This window comes from Rhinatrema bivittatum, chromosome 1, assembly GCF_901001135.1.
Source record: "Rhinatrema bivittatum chromosome 1, aRhiBiv1.1, whole genome shotgun sequence".
In the NCBI taxonomy this organism is placed as follows: Eukaryota; Metazoa; Chordata; class Amphibia; order Gymnophiona; family Rhinatrematidae; genus Rhinatrema; species Rhinatrema bivittatum.
The window spans coordinates 254,002,424-254,024,625 of record NC_042615.1 but is presented as its reverse complement, the minus strand read 5'-3'; the positions used below and the strand labels follow the sequence as shown (position 1 = coordinate 254,024,625).

Genomic DNA, 22,202 nt, shown 5'->3' with positions numbered 1-22,202 from the left:
ATATAGAATAAAAGTCCACAAACTACAAATGTGTAAACAAAACCTGGAATGGAAACCCCAAGACCAACTGCATGCAGTGCAAAACTGGACACTAGAAATGGAAATATATTTCCTCCTACACTAAGCAAAGTTCAAAGAAAGAAGAAATGCATATTCTCAAAACAGGCATAGTATGGCCCTTGTACCTTGTCACTCCCCTGTGTGCTCCCATCAGCCCTCACTTCTCCCAACTACTCAGTCATCCCTTCACATGCTCATATCCCTGTCCAACATTCCCGACACCCCCACCCCACATCCTCTTCCTGTGCTCCCTCTCTTCCTTGCTCAACTCTCCCTGCCCGTCCTTCTCCCCTTCCCTACCCAGAATACCTCTGACCACCTCTTTCCTACCCCTTCCTGCTCAGCATCACACACTTCCCTCTCCACCAACCTAGCTACCTCACACCTCCATCTCTCTCTCTTCCCTGCCCAGCAGCCCCAACTCCTCCCTCCTCCATCTCTTCCACCTCTCCCTACCCAACAACCCCAACTTTCTTTCCACCACCCCCTGACTCCCTATCTCCCCATGCCTTCCTACCCAGCAGACTCCTGGCTCCCTATCTCCCAAGGCCTTCCTGCCCAGCACATTCCCCCCTCCTCCTGGTTCCCAGCCAGCAGAAAATACTTCAGTCCAATCCAGAGTCTCCCTCTCATTTTACCAGCAGCAGATGAGAGTAAGAAGCATTGAGGAGAGGAAGAAGATGAGGCAGCAGCAGCAGAAGTCGGCAGTGGATCTATAGAACAGGCACCTCTCTCTCTCATGCTCCTGTTTTCACATCCAGACCCCATGGAGTGAAGAGAGCATCAGCAGCCTCACTGCCAGGGCAGGCAGAGGAAGATAAAGTTGGTGTCCTGCTGGGCCCATATGAACAGGAGTTGGTGATATCTCACTCTGATCTGGGTGAAAGAGAAGGGAATAACCTCCCACTGGGTCAGGAAGAGGAGAAGGAAGCAAGAGCAGCTTCCTCTCATACCCATAAAGGAGAAATCAGCCAACTCCTATCCAGACTGATGAGGAAAGAGCAGCCTTCTGCTGGCTCTGCGACACACCTCCCTGGGACCTTGCGACACACTAGGGTGTCTCGACACACCTGTTGAGAACCATTGTTCTAGAAGACTGAAAACTACAAGTGTCATTTTAAGTTTTCACTCAACGCACAATTAAACTCTGGAATTTGTTGCCAGAGGATGTGGTTAGTGCAGTTAGTGTAGCTGTGTTTAAAAAAGGATTGGATAAGTTCATGGAGGAGAAGTCCATTACCTGCTATTAATTAAGTTGACTTAGATAATAACCACCGCTATTACCAGCAACGGTAACATGGAATAGACTTAGTTTTTGGGTACTTGCCAGGTTCTTATGGCCTGGATTGGCCACTGTTGGAGACAGGATGCTGGGCTTGATGGACCCTTGGTCTGACCCAGTATGGCATGTTCTTATGTTCTTAAGTAAGACTTTCATGTCTCCTCTCGCTGTCAAAGAGTTCCTCTCCTACCCTTGATGAATGAGGAGGACAGGAATACCCAACACAATTCCTCAAGGGACACAAAAAGTTCTGGTTTTTGAAATAACCAAGATATACAAAATTAGCTGGACTAGGGGGAGTGAGAGAGACAGTCGGAGAGAGCTGGGAGGCACCCGTTTGAACTGCTGAGAGGCAGTATAGAGACATACCATTCTTCTCTTCAACACGGTGAGTGAGAGCCTGGACCGAGTGGGCGGTCCCGTTTAGAGACGTCATCAATGGGCGCCATCAGGAGACTACAAAATCGAGGGCCCTGCGGCGCGCAGCCGCCGGCGTGCTGTCGAAGCCGCGTGCCAAAGGGGTGCGCCCCTGGTAAAAAAAATTTTTTTTCTTTTGGACAAGATGGGTAGGAAACGGAAATCTAAGAATTTTGCATCATCACCAATAACATCTGTGGCGAGAAAGACTGGACCCATGGACTCCCACATAGTACATATGGGTGAGTCTATTGGAGAGGACGCATTAGAAGGAAACTCACAGTTGGGCGTATCCTTAAGTCCTAGGTCCTTACAACCCTCCTGTACAACCAAGAAGGGAAGGGGCACTTGAAGGAAATATAGGTATAGACCCAATGGGAAATGTATCTCCTATTAGGCCAGGGGATACAGAACCAGGAAGGAACATACAATCCGAAAGAGTTAATGTGGGGGAGGTGGGACTAGTTGCTAATACAAAAGTTAGATGTCCTGATATAATCTTTGATTTAAGAAATGAAGTATTAGATAATGAAGTGGAACCAGAAAATGTATCGTTATTAGTTATATGGAGGTTGACTACTAAAATAGATAAGAAACTATCTAGCTCTATTACTAAGATCCATACCTTTTCCTTGGAAACAAGGGGAAAGTTATTGGAGTTAGATGTTAGGACTAATAAAATAGAAATGACAATTGGGAACCTGAACCCCCTTGTTAATAATTTGCAAGCTACAAGTGTATCATCTATAAAGGACAATCTTATACTGCATAATAGAATTGGATTACTTGAAAATGAGTTACAATCATGTAATCTTCGTTTGTTAAATTTCCCTATATCTAGATTAATTCCTGCATTTGAATTATATAAAAAATATGTAGTTGAGATTTTGTCCTTTGACTCTATGCAAATTCCTATACTCTCTAAGATGTATTACATACCAAAAGGTTTAGGGATATGCAGCATTTTCGGTCTGGTAAGATGGCCTCTGACACGGGGCAAAAGTAGGCCTCAAGCCAAGGAACCAAAGGAGGTAAGACTTTACAACGAAGTCAAGCAGGTTCACTCTTCGGTTGAAGCCATAGATGGGAGATTGTCCTGCTTTTACAAGGAGTGGACCAGGATCACGTCAGACCAGTGGTTTCTAGAGATAAGAGACTGTTATGCCTTAGAATTTTCTCGTCCGATATGGGACGCTTTTATAGTATCCCATTGCAAATCCTGATCCAACTGAAAGGCGATATGGGACACTCTACTTTGCTTACAAGGGCAGGATGCTATTGTGTTGGTTCCTGCTCCAGAAAGGGCGCAAGGAAGGTACTCTCTATCTATTTCGTGGTTCCCAAGAAAGAGGGTACGTTCCGACTCATTTTGGATCTCCAGGTGATCAATCTGTCATTACGGGTGCCGTGTTTCTGGATGGAGATGCTGCATAAGGTCATTGCAGAGGTTGCAAAGGAAAATTTTGGGCAGCCCTGAATCTGATGGAAGCCTATCTGTATATTCCTATTCAGTGGAGCACCAGACCTCTTTGAGGTTTATGGTACTGGGACAGCATTTCCAGTTTCAGGCCCTTCCCTTCAGGCTGGCCATGGCATCACAACCGTTCACAAAGGTAATGGTGTTTTTGGCAGTAGCATTAAGGAAGGAAGGAAGGGATTCTGGTCCACCCTTATATGGACGACTGGCTCATTCAAGCAAAGTCCGAAGGGGAATGTTGTCAGGTGGCGTGCTGGGTGATGGAGGTGTTACAGTCACTCGAATGGGTGATAAATATGGCCAAGAGTCATTTGGTGCCTCAAAGTTTTTATTCTCTGCCTCCATCTGCTGGTATGGATGCTAAACCCACTTCTCTGGATTGATCTGTGATACTTCAGGAACGAAAATTATCAGGTAAGAACCAATTTTCCTTTTCCATACCTTTGGTGAAAAATGATTCCACAGTTTAGGTGTGAAGCAAATGAAAGCATGAAGCTTCCTACAAGTCAGTTTTGCTGTTGCCAGTAGTAGGGAGGACAAGAGAGCCCATTGGGAGGATCAAAGTATCCTAGTTGGAATGTAGGTGGTCAGTAGTTAAGGGAGATAATCTGGTGTCACTTATTTTGGGCATTTACAGAAGCAGCACATAGTTATTTAAATTTTTCCTGACTTTCGATAAGGAGTCAATGTAGATTTTTGCAAATGTAGTTTTGCATGATCAGAGAATTTGGCTTCTAATAACTCAGACCCTTTCACCCCTTACTGAGAAAGGGCCTAGTCTACACTGAAATGTTGGTTTAAGTAATACATGGTTAATAACCTGGAACAAATTCATTCTGAATTGAGCTTCAAGAGCTTCTTTTTGGTGGACACTTAATACAGTCTGGTTTTTTTTTTGTGATCACCAGAAAGGAATTCTCTCATTTTTTAATTTACTTTCACACTTTAATATACCCATTATGAGGATGGTTACTTTAGGAATGCTAGGCTGCTAGAGGGACAATAATGAGAAGCCCTTTCACATGGATGCTGCTTGTCCATGCCACTGTTGCTGCAGCTTCACCAGGAAGCATCTTCACCAATCATACTTGTGAAAGAGCAGGAAGATAAAATAGTTACCCTTGTGTTGGATACTAGCAGGTCTCGTACTGTGTAGCTTTCACACTCTTCCTCTTTTTTCAGTTCCACTGTGATGTCTCCATGCGACACTGTGCCATCGCAGGGCCAGTACTGGGCGCACTTTTCCTGAGGAAGGCAGAATAAAACTGCATTACTTAAGAACACAGCAATTGACTGTGAAAAATGCCCACAGAATTTCCACCTTCCATTTTTAGGAAAGAAACCCTCTTTTTATTCGACACCATTTTTTCACTGTCTCTCCTAAAATCTTGTGAATTGCAGCAGCAGCAGTGCATAATCTCATTCAAATTTAAATTTTACTTCAGGAAATAAGAATTGGGCTTTACTTTGGACATTTTGAGCCTTCTCCTGACTTCCATCTCATTGATAACCTTTATGTTATGCAATGTTGCTTCAGCAAACCTTCTGCAATAATCTACTTGTGGTTATCGCTCAAGTTCAAATCAATGCTTGAGTAGGCCCTGTTTCTTGTCTTATAACATATGACCAAAGATAAAGACGGTTACCTACTGAAAGACTGCTTAGGATGGAATTAGGTACAGAGAGTTTAGGAGTTTATTTAAGATTTAATGCTATTCTCAATTCTCTACCAGATTCTTAAGAGATTCATTTCATTTGGCTCATCAGTATATTTGTACACATTTTCTATGGACTTGCCTGGCCTCTCTCTTCCAGCTCGGTTAACATAACTATGGAGCAGGATTTCCACTCCCATATCATCCTCCAGAAATCTTCTATTGTATGATGAAGTGGTCCTTGGCTGGCAATATAAGAGTCCTTTTGCCGATAACCCTAGAATGGAAACAGCCTGTGACATCAGATTAAATACTGCAATGCCCAGATTACTTCCTGCTGTAATACTACAGACCTCAGGTGATCTCCAGTTTTTTTCTTCATAAGCAAGGAGCCCTCTCAGGTATCCCCTTTTTATTACAATTATGCTTCTTCAGCAACTGAAATCTTGACCAGAGAAGATGTGGTCTGCAGCACTGAGCAAAACTGCAAGTGGTGTGCATAAGAACATAAGAATTGCCATGCTGGGTCAGACCAAGGTCTACCGAGCCCAGCATCCTGCCTTCGACAGTAGCCAGTCAGGGTCACAATTAACCTGCACATCCCAAAACATGATCTATTTCATGTTACCTCCAGGGATAGCGATGGCTTTCCCCTAGTCTATGGACTTTTCCTCTAGGAACTTGTCCAAACCTTTTTTAAACCCCACTATGCTAGTTGCCTTGACCACATCCTCTGGCAAAAGATTCCACAGCTGGATTGTGTGCAGAGTTAAAAAAACCAAACAAAACTTTCTATGAATTGCTTTAAATGGCTGATTGTTGGTTTCATGTAGTATCCCCTTATTTTAGTATTATTTGAAAGGGTAAATAACTGCTATTAATTTATTTATGTATTCTACCCCATTCAAGATTTTATAAACTTCTATTTCCCCTCTCAGCAATCTTTTCTGAGCTGAAGAGCTCTAAGCCATGCAGCTTCTCATCAGAGGGCAGCCGTTCCCTCCCTTTTATAATTTTTTCACCCTCCTCTGCACCTTTTCTTGTTCTGTTCTGTCCTTTTTTTGAGATGGGGCAACCAGAAGTGCAAACAATACTCGAGTTGTGGTTGTTCCATAGCTCAGTACGGACGCAATATGATATTTTCAGTTTTATTCTCCATTTTTTTTTTTCGGATCATTCCTAACATTCTATTTGTTTCCTTGATGGCCACAGTACACAGAGCTGAGGATTTCAATGTACTGTCCACAAGGACTCTGAGGTCCAATAGGGAACCCAGCATTGTGTACAATGAGACCAATATTCAGAAGGCCGTTTAGTGGACAAGTTTTCTGGCTAACATTAGTCGGATAGCTTGTACATTCAGCAGGATAAATGTCCCGCTGAATATACTTGCTTAAAGTTATCTGGCTACATGTAGCTGGATAACTTAAAAACCTAATCGGCTATGTTTGACTATAGCTGGTTAGATTTAGAAGTTATTCGGCCTTGTGTGGCCCAGCAATTAGCTACTTAACCAGATATCTTCAAAGATATACGGTTAAATAGAGATCTGGAAAAGGAAAAATAAAACACATATGTAAAATGGCCTGTAGCCTGCTTTTCGTGATCCCTTATCCAAATTTTAGCTAAGGCCCTGTCAGCCTTGCATCTGCCACCCCTCAAACTCTCTAAAGTATGTTTACATGTCCCAGGCCTGCCAACCCCGTTAGCGATTTAAAAAAAATTCTGAATCTTCCCCCCACCCTATCCACGGGTAAGATCTGGCCAGTCCATACACGCTCTCCCCCCCCCCCCCCCCCACGACCCCTCCTCCATCCCCAATTCCTCCCAGTCCATGCCGAGGATGAGGTATTTCCTTACCTGCTCCTGGTGCTCCAGCGCTGAGTCTATCAGATTCAGCGCTGGAAACCCAAGTAGTGCGAAGGTGCGTATATACCCGATATTCAGCTAGGTTAGCTGGATCTCTCAGCTCCTCCCTGGATCGCCCCTGAAACGTCCCTTTTTTTATCCTGCTATAATTTAGCCAGATAAGTGGCTGAATATGCCACACATCCATTTGGACAGATAACCTGTGAGTTATCTGTCTAAATGGCTTTTGAATATTGATCTCTTAAAGAGTGGATTTTTCCCTCCCCTTTTGTACATTTCAACATTAAATTTTGCCTGCCATTCATATGTCCAGTCCCCTAGTCTTGTAAGGTCCTCCAGCTGTTTCTTACAATCTGCTGCTGCTTTAACAATTTTGGATACTTTTGTCTCATTTGATCACCTCACTTGTTGTTCTCATTTCCAGATCATTTATGAATATGTTAAAAAGCAGAGGTCCCGCAATCAAGAATATATAAACTGGAGTACATATAATACAGTCTTATTCTTAGACCACTGTAGCGAGCAGGTTATACATTAACAAGTCGTCTCTCATATAAAATACATGCACATAGACTCTATGACAGTTGATTCCTCCATGTCAGATAAGGATCCCAAAAACTGTCAATCAAAAAAAAAAAACAAACAAAAAAAACCCAAAACAGCAGAGGTCCCAATACAGATCCCTGGGGGTACTGCACTAATGACCTTTCTCCACTTTCAAAACTGACCACTTAGTCCCACCCCCTGTTTCCTGTCTTTTATCCAGTTACCAATCCACAATAGCACACTGCCTCCAATCTCATGATTTTTTAATTTCCTGAGGAGTTTCTCATGGGGGACTTTGTCAAATGCCTTCTGAATGGTTATCTTTATCCATGTTTATTTACACCTTTGAAAATATAGAATAGTTTGGTAAGACAAGACTTTCCTTTGCCAAACCATGCTGACTCTTCCCCATCAAGCTATGCCTGTCTAATATGGCTGGTGAAACTAGTCCTGCACACACTGCCTGGAGATTTGCCTTGTGCCTTACATTACTGAAAAAATGTGGTGGCATTTATCTTACCCAATAAAAGCACAGGGATTATTATTCAACAATCAAAAAATATAAGAGTTAATCTGTGGGAGTAAGTGTGTTATAGGATATATGACAACAACTTGAGAATGAAGACCCATATATTTCTAGATGAATGCTGAGTAACTTGCCCACAGATTTTTGCCTTCCAATGATTATCTTACTACATTCACAAATTTCTTATACATTTACAACAGTGGTGAGTGAACTTGGGGGGGAGGGTTGAACTATCCTGCAAACTGACATTGTTTGTTTTTTTTTCCAAAAGAGTAGCAGGTGGGCAACAGCAGTGGCCTGTGAGATGAGTGGAGGACTGGTGATAGCGAACCGAACAATGAGTAGTGAGTCAGGAGCAGCAGCAAAACAGAACTGTGAGAGGCTGAGTGTGAATGATGGCAGTAGAGGGAGGGAAAGAGACAGGCAGGCTGGTGGAGGGTGGGAGGGAGAAAGAGTGGTTGGGGGACGGAGGCAGAGACTGCTGGGATGGCTGAAAATTTTGCTTACCGCTGATTTACAAACTAGCTTCTTTAAGGAGAATATGATGCTACAAAAGTCATTTTGAATTGTTTAGGCAGAGATTCCAAGATGGCCAAGTAACAAAACAGATCTAACTCTATGGGTATGTGATCTCAGCTGACCAACCAAAGCACTTCATTTTCAAACAATAAGACCTAACCATCAGACTATTTTACAATGTAATGTCCATTGGGTCATGCTACATAAAGTGCCAACTCCACTCATCTAGGCAAAATCAGTAAACTTCTATTATGACAGAAATACACTAATAATCAGTTTTGAAACAACAAAATCTGCTAGTTTGGAGATCATGAGACAAGGCCAAAACTAATCGGTAGGACAACTTGCTCCTTCTGGACACCATCTAGAATTATTTTTCATGTGAAGATGACTCAAAATGAGACAATACCTTAAAAGAATCCAACACCAAAGCATTGCAAATAAAACGAATAGGAACATTTTGCTTTCTTTCTGCAAAGTTTACTATAGGTACAGGTTGTTCAGTGGGGGCACTTGTGACTCCGATATACTGTCAGTTCACTTGGAATCCAGTTTGGTCAGCAATACTAAACACATAAGCTTGTAATCTTTTTCTCCCTCCTTCACCCCCAATACTTCCTGAATTAATTCCTTCTGTAACCACAGAAAGTAGAAAGACACTGCTCCCTCAGAGTCCTTTGTCACTTACCTCGCAACAGTTGATTAGTGCTATGTAAAGACTCGGAGACTCCTGAGGGATTCAGGTACTCAAAGACCATGTGAGCACAGCTAGCCAGATCGCAAAAAATTATTAACACGACAAACAAAACAAGACAAACACCCAGAACAGACAAACTAAGAGGGTCACTAACCATATCTTGTTTCCATTAATAACCCTTCATGACTTGTCACCTCCATGACCACATTGGACACCATATCCGGCAATTTCTCCAGAAGGAGAATGAACTCATGAAATATTAAATATGAACACTTCATGGCTCAAATCAGTATGCGAAAAGTGTGATCTAATGCAATCTTTTGCTAACTTTTTCCACTCTGGATATCAAAAGGTTTTTCTCATCCACTAATCCTGAGGTAGACATGCACAACCCAAATACAAAGTCTGCCGTTTAAGAAGTTAGCAAGTCAAGTTTTATAAAGATGAGGAAACAAGAGTTTAGGAAACCAGCTCCAGATGCTTTTGTAAACAATACTGAAACACAAAAGCAGTTTCATGCATTTTTTTTTTTAACTTACAGAGTTTCAAGTCTGTAAGCATGGCTGACTTTTGTGTTGAATTAGTTGTAAAATGAGTAGATAGGACTTACAAGACTCAGAACAGATGCACAAAATAGCAAACTGAGGGTCTCATTTTTCTATAGTGAGCTGCTGCTAGAGGCAAACTTTGCCCCTCTCCTCCCTCCTGTGTCTCTTTTTCAGCAGCTTCTATAACCATAAATTGTACTTCATGATAAAAGGGGGTGGGGGGGAAGGAGGGAAAATTTTGAGTCAATTGAAGTTCCCTTTAAAGAAGCTACGTCCAAATCATTGAGCACACACTTGAGTAAAGTCCTTTTTAAAGAAATTGCTTCTCAATGAAAAGGATAGTCTTTCAGCTTGCGAAATGAAGTCCAACAGAAAGCTGATCTGCTAATTGCATAATAATTTAAAATATAATGGTGTGAAGGCCCAGTCTTTCTGACTGCACAGATTTCATACGGCACACGGAAAGTGTGTGATGGTGCCAACCAGAAGCCATGGGTCTAAACCATGGCTTTCCCGAACATACAGCAAGCAGGTAGAAGACAGTAGAAATGAGAGATTACCAGCAGAATATTCTCCCAAAGGCAAGAATGTAGGACTTATTTTTAAAAAATGTATTTCTATCCCTAGATACATATCTCCCCAACTGAGATGGCATGCCTAGGTGACTCAAGTATGCTGGCCAGTACCCGGAGGGGGGCAGTGGGATGTCGCCTTCAAGATGGCCATTCTGTGGCTGACAAAGGCCACCATAGAAGCAGCAGCTGTTTCTCCTCTTTCCTTGGGCATGAGCACATCACCTCCATGCTTCACCCAAGCTTTTCTGACCCCCGGCAGGAGATAGGAAGAGGGATCCCCTAAGCTGCTACTTGAGCTACGTGGCCAGCCTGACAAAATATATATATATATATTTTTTAAATTTCCTTTCTTGCACTTAACTAAATTATTACACAAGCACATTTCTAACTTATATAGTGAGGGGGGGGGGGGGGGGGTTTTTCCCCGGTGAAAAGAAAAAACATAATTATCCCTCTCTCCACATAATCGGCATGCTAAAGCAGCCCACTGCCCGTGCACAGAGACGTCTTATCATGTAAGTCTGTACGCCCTTTCAGCTATTTGGATCCAGCTGGTTTAGAATCCCTGCCTGCTTTGGAGGAAAAATGAGAAACAAAAAGCAGAAAATATCACCAGCATGCTCCAACCATTTGTAGCTGCGCAGCTCACTGTAGGTACAGAAACAGAGGCTGGGTCATGGATGTTAAGGGTACAAATGGGAGGCGAGAGGAAAAACTCACATCAATAAATGAGGCGTTGACGTAGTCCGTATTCTCTTCTCCTCTTTTCACTGGAATGATTACTCTGTTGAATTCGTCTAGAGGAAAGAGAGGGGCAAAGGTGTACAAAAAAAGGGAGAGTTGATTATAATTTTTTTTCACAATTTGTTCACAATCCGTACATAAAAGGGAGCAATCTGAATGGCTCACGGAGCTCCAAAGTATGCACATACAATTATCTGTGTGCGCCTCGCCAGTCACTTTCAAAAAGAAACCTTCTGGGTGGTTTTCCTTTGAAAATTAGACACAAATACACATGCACAAATAGTCTCCCAAGTGGTTGATCAGGGGGTATAAAGCATGCATGCAACTGACAATGTCAATGTATGCATTTGGTTGCCTCGGCTGACCTGAATGCCTCCCCGGGGGCGCCTCTCTGTAACCTGACTAGGAGGAGTTGGAGCTTTTGGCTGGACTGAGTTGGGCAGTTTTCAGCTGGGCCGAGCTGTCCTGGTAAATGCCTGTTAATTCAGGTAAATGGGCGTGAACATTGTCCTTAACATTTCCAAACCCTCCCCCCCATGCCATCTAGCACCGGTCTATGGATTACTCTCTTCCTACACAGCCCAAGTCATTAGCTCTGCCTTACCTACCATGCAGAATTCAGAGCCTCTAAAATATTTCTGGGCCCAGCAAATGTCCCTTCCAACACCACAAAAACTACCCTTAGGGAAGAATGCAGGGACAGCAAGCACCCAGCAAACCCGCGCATCGGCTTTCCACGAGTAGCGACAAATCCCGACATGGCCTGCCGAAAAGTAGGTTGCAAAGGGACGAATGTTTCAAGATTTGAGTTTTGAGAGCCACATGGTCCCGCCCTCAGACAATGTCACGAGAGAATTGATTGCATTGTTTTACAGGATTTTTGATAGGCCAAACATATAAGATGGACAGTCTGGGGCTTCACAAGGATCTTCAAGAAAAAGCATTGGAAAACTGGCAACCAAGTAAAAAAAATAAACAGAGGGTGTTACTGATGAAGACAGGATGTCTCTACTGGGGACTCTGCTCACTTAAGGCCCTATTTTAAAAACCCGGCGCACATGAAAACCGGGAGATTCCCGTGTGGCTGAGCCATGTGTGCGCCGTGGAAATTTTCAAACGCTCGCAGCCACGAACGTATCTCCCGGTAAGCGCCAAAGACCGGTTTGAGGAAAAAGGGGCTGGGTCTGGGCGGACCGGGACAGCGCCAGTAGGCATTGTCCCGCTGAAGCGCACACCAGAATCCAACCGGCACGCGTGAGTTGCTGCTGCATGGGAGAGTGGGTAAGTTGGCAAACAAAAAAAAAAAAAAAAGAAGGGTAGTTACCGGGGTTTTAGGGGGTCAGGGCGGATAGGGGAAAAGGGAGGCGGGTTAGCCAGGGGATTTAGGATGTTCCCTCCCAGTCCGCTCCTTTAGGAATAGGAATCTCCTAAGCTGCTGCTTGAGCTTAGTGGCCAGCCTGACAACATAATTTTTTTTTTAATTTCCTCTCTTGTACTTTATTGGAGCGGACTAACTGGGGACAGGGCCTATCGCATCGCTGCGTGCATCTTCTAAAACTACCCCCCCTTACGCTTGTGAGTCAGCACTCGCACGCACCCATATAAAATTGGGTGTGCATTTGTGCACCGGTTGCGGATTTTATAACATGTGCACGTCGATGTGCGTGTGCTTGGAACCGCACGCACAAGGAAGCCCGTGCACGGGTTTAACATTTACCTTTTATAAAGAAGAAGAAAAAGAAAAGAAAAAGGCTGAGGGACGATATGATTATCCATTACAACAGCAACAACAACCTTAACTGACAGAAAAGCTCTTATAGGTCTCAAACCAAGGCCATGACAAGAGGTTCACTATTAAAAATGGAAGGCTCATTTATACCCCCACTCTCAGACAGCAGGGATTATTATGCTCAGCATGAATGAGAAATACGCTGCCAGCTAACAAAATGTTCCAGTTAATTTTAAACCTCTTCAGTGAAGTAAGCTGAATGACTTCTTTTAGATTTAGTTAGGTTCTAAATAATAGCTGCTGATTCAAATTCACTTCAATTTGAATTGGCTTCCGGTGGGAGGAGGGGGGGGGGAACGGACGGAGGGGATGCAAAAGGAAGTTTTTTCTAGCAGAAAATATTTCATTTTGAAGGATGTTTTCAACCTTCTGGATCACAAATTCTTGCACAAAGGTAGACAGGGTAAATGAAATATCACTACTGCAGCAATAAACTTCCTAGTTGGAGAACATCCCCCTGGTGTAGCAGAAAGTGATCCTGTAGCAAGGACCTGTTTCTCCAGGTGATGTGTTGTCCTCTCGCACTGAGGACAAGTCTCCCACGGCTACTGCCCAGGAGGGAAGGGTTAGGCCGGCCATCATAGTTGGTGATTCAATTATTAGAAATGTAGATAGCAGGGTGGCTGGTGGATGTGAGGACCGCCTGGTAACTTGCCTGCCTGGTGAAAAGGTGGAAGACCTCACGCATCACCTAGATAGGATTATAGACAGTGCTGGGGAGGAGCCAGCTGTCGTGGTACATGTGGGCACCAATGACATAGGAAAACGTGGGAGAGAGGTTCTGGAAGCCAAATTTAGGATTTTAGGTAGGAGGCTGAAATCCAGAACCTCCAGGGTGGCATTCTCTGAAATGCTTCCTGTTCCACGTGCAGGTCCCCAGAGGCAGGCAGAGCTCCAGAGTCTCAATGCATGGATGAGACGATGGTGCAGGGAAGAGGAATTCAGGTTTGTAAGGAAACGGGGAACCTTTTGGGGAAGGGGGAGACTTTTATAAAAGGATGTGCTCCATCTTAACCAAAGTGGAACCAGGCTGCTGGCAATAACTTTTAAAAAGGAGATAGAGCAGCTTTTAAATTAGAACAAGGGGGAAAGCTGACAGTCACTGAGCAGTGCATGGTTCGGAGGAATGTATCTTTGAAGGACACTAATGTAGGGCATCCCAATAGAGAGGCTCCAATGAAAGTAAATGTAGTCCCATATGCCTATAAGTAAAAAAAATCAACTGAGCTAAAGAATTTCAAATTATCTCTATCAATTGAAAAGCAGGTTGTTAATACAAACAAAAAACATACTTTGAATTGTCTGCATACCGATGCCAGAAGTCTAAGAAGTAAGATGGAAGAGCAGTGAATGATGAGATAGACATAACTGGCATCTCAGAGACCTGGTGGAAGGAGGATAACTAATGGGACAGTGCTATATCAGGGTACAAATTATATTGCAATGATAGGGAAGATCAACTTGATGAGAAAAATAGAAAAAAACTGAAAGGTGCAGCTACCAAGATTAAAAGTGTACAACAGGCATGGACATTTTTAAAAATACAATCTTGGAAGGGCAATCCAGATGTATTCCATGCATTAAGAAAGGTGGAAGGAAGGCAAAACCATTACTGGCATGGTTAAAAGGTGAGGTGAAACAGGCTATTTTAGCCAAAAAAAAATCCTTCAAGATTTTGAAGAAGGATCCATCTGAAGAAAATAGGAAAAAGCATGAACATTGTCAAGTGTAAAACACTGATAAGGCAGGCTAAGAAAGAATTTGAAATGAAGTTGGCCGTAGAGGCCAAAACTCATAAAAACTTAAAAATATATCTGAAGCAAGAAATCTATGAAGGAGTCGGATGGACCATTAGATGACTGAGGGATTAAAGGGACACTTAGGGAAGGTAAGGCCATTGCAGAAAGACTAAATTAATTCTTTGCTTCTGTGTTTACTAATGAGGATGTGGTTCCAGAGGTGGTTTTCAAGGGTGATGAGACAGATGAACTGAACCAAATCACTGTGAACCTGGAAGATAGAGTAGGCCAGATTGACAAACTAAAGAGCAGCAAATCACCTGGACGGATATGGTATGGACTCCAGGGTTCTGAAGGAACTAAAAAATTAAATTTCATATCTATTAGTTAAAATTTGTAACCTATCATTAAAATCATCCATTGTACCTGAAGACTGGAGGATGGCCAATATAACCCCAATATTTAAAAAGGGCTCCGTGGCAATCCAGGAAATTATAGACCAGTGAGCCTGACTTCAGTGCTGGTAAAAATAGTGGAAACTGTTCTAAAGATCAAAATCACAGAGCATATAGAAAGACATGGTTTAATGGAAGACAGTCAGCATGGATTTATCCAAAGGAAGTCTTGCCTCGCAAATCTGCTTCATTTTTTTCGAAGGGTTAATAAACACGTGGATAAAGGTGAACCGGTAGATATAGGGTATTTGGATTTTCAGAAGGTGTTTGACAAAGTCGCTCATGAGAAGCTTCTAAGAAAACTAAATAGTCATGGGATAGGAGGTGACGTCCTTTTGTGGATTACTAACTGGTTAAAAGACAGGAAACCGTCAGTAGGATTAAATGATCAATTTTCTCAGTGGAAAAGGGTGAACAGTGGAGTGCCTCAGGGATCTGTACTTGGACCGGTGCTTTTCAATATATTTATAAATGATCTGGAAAGGAATGTGATGAGTGAAATAATGAAATTAGCAGTTGATACAAAATTATTCAGAGTAGTTAAATCCAAGCGGATTTTGATAAATTGCAGGAGGACATTGCGAGATTGAATGATTGGGCATCCAAATGGCAGATGAAATTTAATGTGGACAAGTGCAAGGTGTTACATATAGGGAAAATAGCCCATGTTTTAGTTTCACGATGTTAGGTTCCATATTAGGAGCTACTACCCAGGAAAAAGATCTAGGCGTCAGAGTGGATAATACATTGAAACTGTTGGCTCAGAGTGCTGCAGCAATCAAAAAAACAAACAGAATGTTAGGAATTATTTGGAAGGGGCTGGTGAATAAAATGGAAAATGTCATAATGCCTCTGTATCGCTCCATGGGGAATCTGCACCTTGAGTACTGAGTACAATTCTGGTCGCTGCATCTCAAAAAAAGATATAGTTGCACTAGAGAAGGTATAGAGAAGGGTGACCAAAATAATAAAGAGGATGGAACAGTTCCCCTGTGAGGAAAGGCTAAAGAGGTTAGGGATGTTTAGCTTGGAGAAGAGATGGCTGAGGGGTGGATATGATAGAGATCTTTAAAATCATGAGCGGTCTAGAACAGGTAAATGTGAATCGGTTATTTACTCTTTCAGATAACAGAAGGACTAGGAGGCACTCTATGAAGTTACAAGTAGCACATTTAATACTAATTGGAGAAAATTCTTTTTCATTCAATGCATAATTAAGCTCTGGAATTTGTTGCCAGAGGATGTGGTTAGTGAAGTTAGTGTAGCTGTGTTTAAAAAAAGGTTTGGATAAGTTCTTGGAGGAGAAGTCCATTAACTGCTATTAATCAAGATGACTTAGGGAATAGCCACTGCTATTAACTGCATCAGTAGCATGGGATCTTCTTGGTGTTTGGGTACTTGCAGGTACTTGTAAGCCTGGATTGGCCACTGCTGGAGACAAGATGCTAGGCTTGATGGACCCTTGGTCTGACCCAGTATAACAATTTATTATATTCTTTGCAGTCATGTGTGTCCAGGAGAAAAAGGTCCATAGGAGGCAGTGGAGATGGCTCAGTTACAGGCTTGTAAGTGCATATCAGATTTTTTGATTTTATATATTCCATCTTTTGTAGCTGGTTAGCCAAATGAAAGTGGATTACATTCAAATACTGTACATGTCTTCCTGTCCCCAGGGGGCTTATATATTTACTAAGCTATTTTTTCCACAGACACGGAATGGGGTAAATCAGGCCCTAACTTTGTACCCAAGGCAATGGGAGTACAAAGTTGACTTGCCCAAGGTCACAGGATTTGAACCTTGGCTTCCCTGGCTCACAGCTTACTGCTCTAACCACTAGGCTACTCCTCTTCATCTATGAACTGCTATGTCTTTCAACTAGATATCACCTCTTCCAGGCAAAACATTTTACACAAAAACTCTTCTTACCAGCCTTAAGCTCTCACTGGTGCATCTGTTAATAATTAAGGTACCCTAACAAACTCATCCCCGCTGCTAATATCTGAAGGGGAAAGGAGGGGATGGTACAATTCCTAAAAGACAAAGATATTCAAAGGGAAAATATCTACCACAAGAAAGTGTTAGTTCATACCGAACAGACCACAACTTTCAACAGTATACATAATATTAATTCCTTGCAAAGCCTTAAAAAACATAGAATTAGTTTAATCTGACTGCAGAACAGTCTGGTCTAATGCAAAACAGCTGGACAGTTCAGATACTGAAGAGTATACCACAGGCTTTTTTCCAGCATGATCCAGGAAAAACGTTTGAATTATACTGACTGCATTGTTTTCTAATATACCATATGTTCCTCTATTTGCAATCTTAGGGAGAATTCCCTTATGCAAGAGGCTCTTCTAAAGATGCCAGATTGAACAGGATGCTAAAATCTACCTGTTCTCTTGATAAAATTTCCACAACAAGGTTTGTGTCTCATATCAACATTATCCAGATGCTGAGAGAGGATAAAAAGTTAGGAGAGGTAAAAAAAACCAGAATGAAGAGATGGAGAAGAAATGCCCTGGTGGGAGAATGGATCAGGAAACCTATTTCCATTAATACTTTTTCAGCAATAGTTTTTAATTATCTTTATCACTCCTGAAACTTCTCTTCTGCTCTTCCTTACATATCACCATCTGGCCAACCCCAGAAGACACAGCTTGGATGGGGACAGTGTGGGAGAAGAGAAAATCCTTCAAATCATCACACTTGGCTTTGAGTAATGATTCTTTTCCTCATGTAGTATCGCTAACTTTTCACACTCACAGCCCTACTTGCTAAGGCTTTTTTTGCACTATGAATCTTTGCAAAAAAAGCTTAGAAAAATCAGATCCTTGGTGAGTTATTTTAAAATTGACATTCCACAGAGCCCCATCCAAATGTCCTCTTCACTTAACCTAAAAAGAATCTTTTGATTCTATTCCATGAGGATTCAGAAATTTTGCTATGTAAGAAGAGCTGCATGTGCCTCCTGAGCTTGGGATTGGAGAAATTGGCCTAGCTAATATTTAAGAAAGGGATGCCCCACTCCCCAGATTAATTGCATGTCTAAACGAAGACTTCTAGAAACTGGAAGGGTGCAAGAGAATGCCCTATGTTTTGTACATGCCTCTAAGCTTGCCAAGATACTGGGTTATATTGACTTTTGCTCTGAGCCTATTTGACAGGTCTCAGATTCTTAGGCCAAGTATCACAGAAGCCTTCAGTGGTCAAGAGAAGATAGATTTACAATTCCAGCAGAAAAGTATCAAAAGCCTGAGATACCGGATGTAACATGAGGTAGTGGTGTGCCTATCTGTTACTATCAAAATGAAGGATAACAAAAGATATAGATATAGCAGTAGCTATAGCACAACCATCTAGTCATAGCTTATAATCACAAAAGGGATATTAATACATATGAGGGGGGGGGGGGGGTCATCGTGTATTGAAAGCTTACCTGGCCTGATAATGGTTCCAGTATCAGTAATCATTGCCACTAACAAAGAATCAAAACAACCCACCACACTGTATCCAATGACTACTAATATTGGCACGAATTTCAGGGCAGGAAAACTTCTAGAGAACAATTTTTAAAGGGGTTCAGCCAGGTAGCCAAGTCGTTGCCTGGCTAGATTGTCCCCCTCTGAGCTGTTAAATGTGGGCTTTCACAACGTGGTGTACCTTAAACCAGATCAAAGAGAGGCATTTCTGAGAGGGAAGTAAACATACATGCATTTGCATTTCTGCAACATTTTGCCATCTGTACATAAAGCAGGTTCAAAGTATCCAGACACTTTTAGGCCTGCAGACCTTATACACAATTTCCAAAAACAAACACACCTGCATGATTTCCTTTTGAAAAGGTTTGTGGGTAAAAAGATACTCACATAACTTGTAACAATGCGGTCTACTATATCATCTCCTTCCTGATAATAATCTAGCAGTTCATTGCGGTTGAACTCACTTTTTATTAACCAGTAAAAGAAGAACGGAGCACGGTGGCATAATGATCACATAGAAAATGGATAGAAAAAGCCACCTCCACAGGCAGCAGCTCCGGATTTACATACTGTGGTGCATTATAAAACACTCCTTTAAGAAATGGAAACTTGGAGGTGTTCATATCAAATCTGACTGTCCCCTCTCCTCTCCCTCTCCATGCTCGTGAAGTGCTTTGGGAAAGGGGATGCACAAAAATAAGAACATAAGATATTCCCTACTGGGTCAGACTCCATCAAGCCCAGTATCCTGTTTCCAACAGTGGCCAATCCAAGTCACAAATACCTGGCAGGGTCCCAAGGGGTAGGTAGATTCCAAGCTGCCTATCCCAAGAATAAGGAGTGGATTTCTGCAACTCTACCTTAATAATTGTTAATGGACTTTTCCTCTAGGAACCTGTCCAAACCTTTTTTTTTTTTTAAACACAGTTACACTAATAGCTTCCACCACATCCATTGGCAACAAATTCCAGAGTAAAAAAATATTTTCTCTTACTAGTTTTAAATGTGTCACCTAATAACTTCATTGTGTGCCCCCTAGTCTTTGTACTTTTTGAAAGAGTAAATAATTGATTAATGTTTACTCGTTCCATTCCACTTTATAGACCTCTATCATAACTCCCCTCAGCCGTCTCTTCTCCAAGCTGAAGAGTCCTAACTTCTTTAGCCTTTCTTCATAGGAGAATTGTTCCATCCCCTTTATCATCTTGGTTGCCCTTCTCTGTACCTTTTCTAATTCTGCTATATCTTTTATGAGATGTGGTGACCAGAACTGCACACTGCAATGAGGTCATACCATGGAGTGATAGAGGCATTATGATATTCTCTGATTTATTCTCCATTTCTTTCCTAATAATCCCTAGCATTCTATTTTCTTTCTTGGCTGCTGCTGCACACTAAGCAGAAGATTTCAACTTATTTTCAACGATGATGCCTAGATCCTTTTCCTGAATGGTGACTTCTAATGTGGAACCTTGCAATTTGTAGCTATAATTTGGGTTATTCTTTCCTAAATGATTCACTTTGCACATGTCTACATTCAATTTCATTTTACATTTGCATATCTAGTCTCCCAGTTTTGCAAGGTCCTCTTGCAATTTCTCACAATTCTCTTGTGATTTAACAACTTTATATTATTTTGTGTCAGAAGCAAATTTGATCACCTCACTTGTTCTCATTTCCAGGTCAATTTATAAATATATTAAAAAGCAGTGGTCCCAGAACAGATCCACTATTCACCTTTTTCCATTTGGAAAATTTACCATTTAGTCCTACTCTCTGTTTTCTACCTTTTAACCAGCTGGCAATCCACAATAGGCCACTGCCCCCTATCCCGTGACATTTTAAATTTCCTAAGAAGTCTCTCATGAAGGACTTTAACAAATGCTCTCTGGAAATCCAGTTACACTATATCAACTGGCTCACCTTTATCCACAACCTCAAAAAAATGTAGCAAATTGGTGAGGCAAGACTTCCCTTGGCTAAATCCATGTTGGCTTTGCCCCATTAAACTATGCTTATTTATATGTTCAGCAATTTTGTTCTTTTTGATAGTTATACCATTTTGCTTGACTCACTGGTCTATAGTTTCCTGGATCATGCCTTGACTCCTTTTTAAAAATTGGCATTACATAGGCAACCCTCCAGTCTTCAGGTACCAAAGATGAGGTTAATGATTTATTTATTTGGAGCTTTTCTATCTCGACGTTCGTTTGCACATCACATCGGTTTACAGTGGTATAAGTAGAAAATAATTATAGTAAATGTTAATAAAATCAAACCCCATTAATTTCAAAGTAAGGAAACCAGCAAAACCAATACATCCACATCTTTTTTTAAATTAGTTTCTTCTACCTTCTTTTTTAATTCTAATTATGATTATAGTGAATGGGCGTGGTTTACCACACTACTGTGGTATTTTAAAGGTTAAGAGTAAAACCAATTTTTGTGTTTTCTATAAGGGGAATTTTAAGGTAGTCATTCTATCTATAACTTTAGGGCTCCTTAAGATGCTGTATACATTCTATATTCAACTTATTTTTCTGTCTGCCTGACAGAAATAGAAGGTAAAATAAAAAGCTCTGAGCATGTCACTAATCCTGATGAACTTATGATCAATACTGTATTAACCAGGCATGCCTACTGTTCACTTACAGTCCAGGAATAGGGTACTCATATTTCTTTATTTAAAAAAACAAACAAACCTGTATTACTTCTTTTCAAGTGTACTTATTTATATAAATTATTATTCCTCCTCCCCAGAACCAAGAAAGTTTACTAAAATGCACCTAAGGAGTACATATTAAATACAACCAATGACAAAACAAAAATGGAGAAATTACGTGCCTGATAATTTCGTTTTCCTTAGTGTAGACAGATGGACTCAGGACCAATGGGTTATATGCTCTTCTGCTAGCAGATGGAAACAAAGTCAGGTTTCAAAGCTGACGTTACCTTAGATATATCCCTGCAGTGACCTCAGCCCTCCAATATTCTCTTCAAAAGCCATTGTGAACATAGTATTGAAAAACTTGATTAAAAAATGGATAACCGTAACTGTACTCAACCAAACATAATTGCTGAATTTCAGCAAGATTATGAATGCCCTGATCTAGGGATTGGGTGACAGCTTACCCGTAAACTCTTGGAATGAGATTCACCTGGCACTATTCTTGGGCAGCCGTGGGCGGGATGCTGAGTCCATCTGTCTACACTAAGGAAAACGAAATTATCAGGTAAGTAATTTCTCCATTTCCTAGCATATAGCCAAATGGACTGAGGATGATGTACAAAAGCTACTCCCGAACGGCGTGGGAGGCTACCCGCAGTCCAGTTAGTACCGCCCTGGCAAAGGCTGCGTCCTCTCAAGCCTGAACGTCCAAGCAACAGAACCTGGAGAAGGTGTGCAGGGAAGACCATAGCACCGTTGAGCAGATGTTGACGGGAGACAGTAGCTTAACTTCCGCCCAGGATACTGCCTGGGCCCTAGTGGAGGGAGCTTTAACCTGAAAGGGTAATGGCTTTCCTGCCTCTACAAAAGCTCTCATGATCACCTCCTTGATCCAGCAAGCTAAGGTAGCTTGCGAAGCTGCCTCACCTTGCTTCCTTCCATCGTGAAGAACAAACAAGTGGTCCATCTTGCTCATGGGTTTCAAGATTTCCAGATACCGCACTAAAAGCCTAGTGACGTTTAAATGGCGGAGGAGGCGGTAGTCTTCCGTGTCCTCGAGTCCATCTAGGGACTGATTCAAGTGAAACTCCGACACAATCTTAGGCAAGAAGGAAGGAACGGTGCACAAATGTAGCACTCCTGGAGTTATCCG

General features: G+C 41.9%; 1 protein-coding gene across 6 annotated transcripts in view; it reads right to left on the bottom strand.

The window, feature by feature from the left end:
• Positions 1-22,202, bottom strand: part of PTPRA (protein tyrosine phosphatase receptor type A) — a 435,489-nt gene that overhangs the window by 7,844 nt on the left and 405,443 nt on the right. For all 6 annotated transcript variants that reach the window (XM_029593639.1, XM_029593630.1, XM_029593649.1 and 3 more), the window contains 3 exons: positions 10,892-10,968; positions 5,034-5,168; positions 4,356-4,481 (listed from right to left, as the gene is read on the bottom strand). In XM_029593639.1, the coding sequence (XP_029449499.1) occupies positions 4,356-4,481; positions 5,034-5,168; positions 10,892-10,968 (338 nt within the window). The remainder of the gene's footprint in view (positions 1-4,355; positions 4,482-5,033; positions 5,169-10,891; positions 10,969-22,202) is intronic.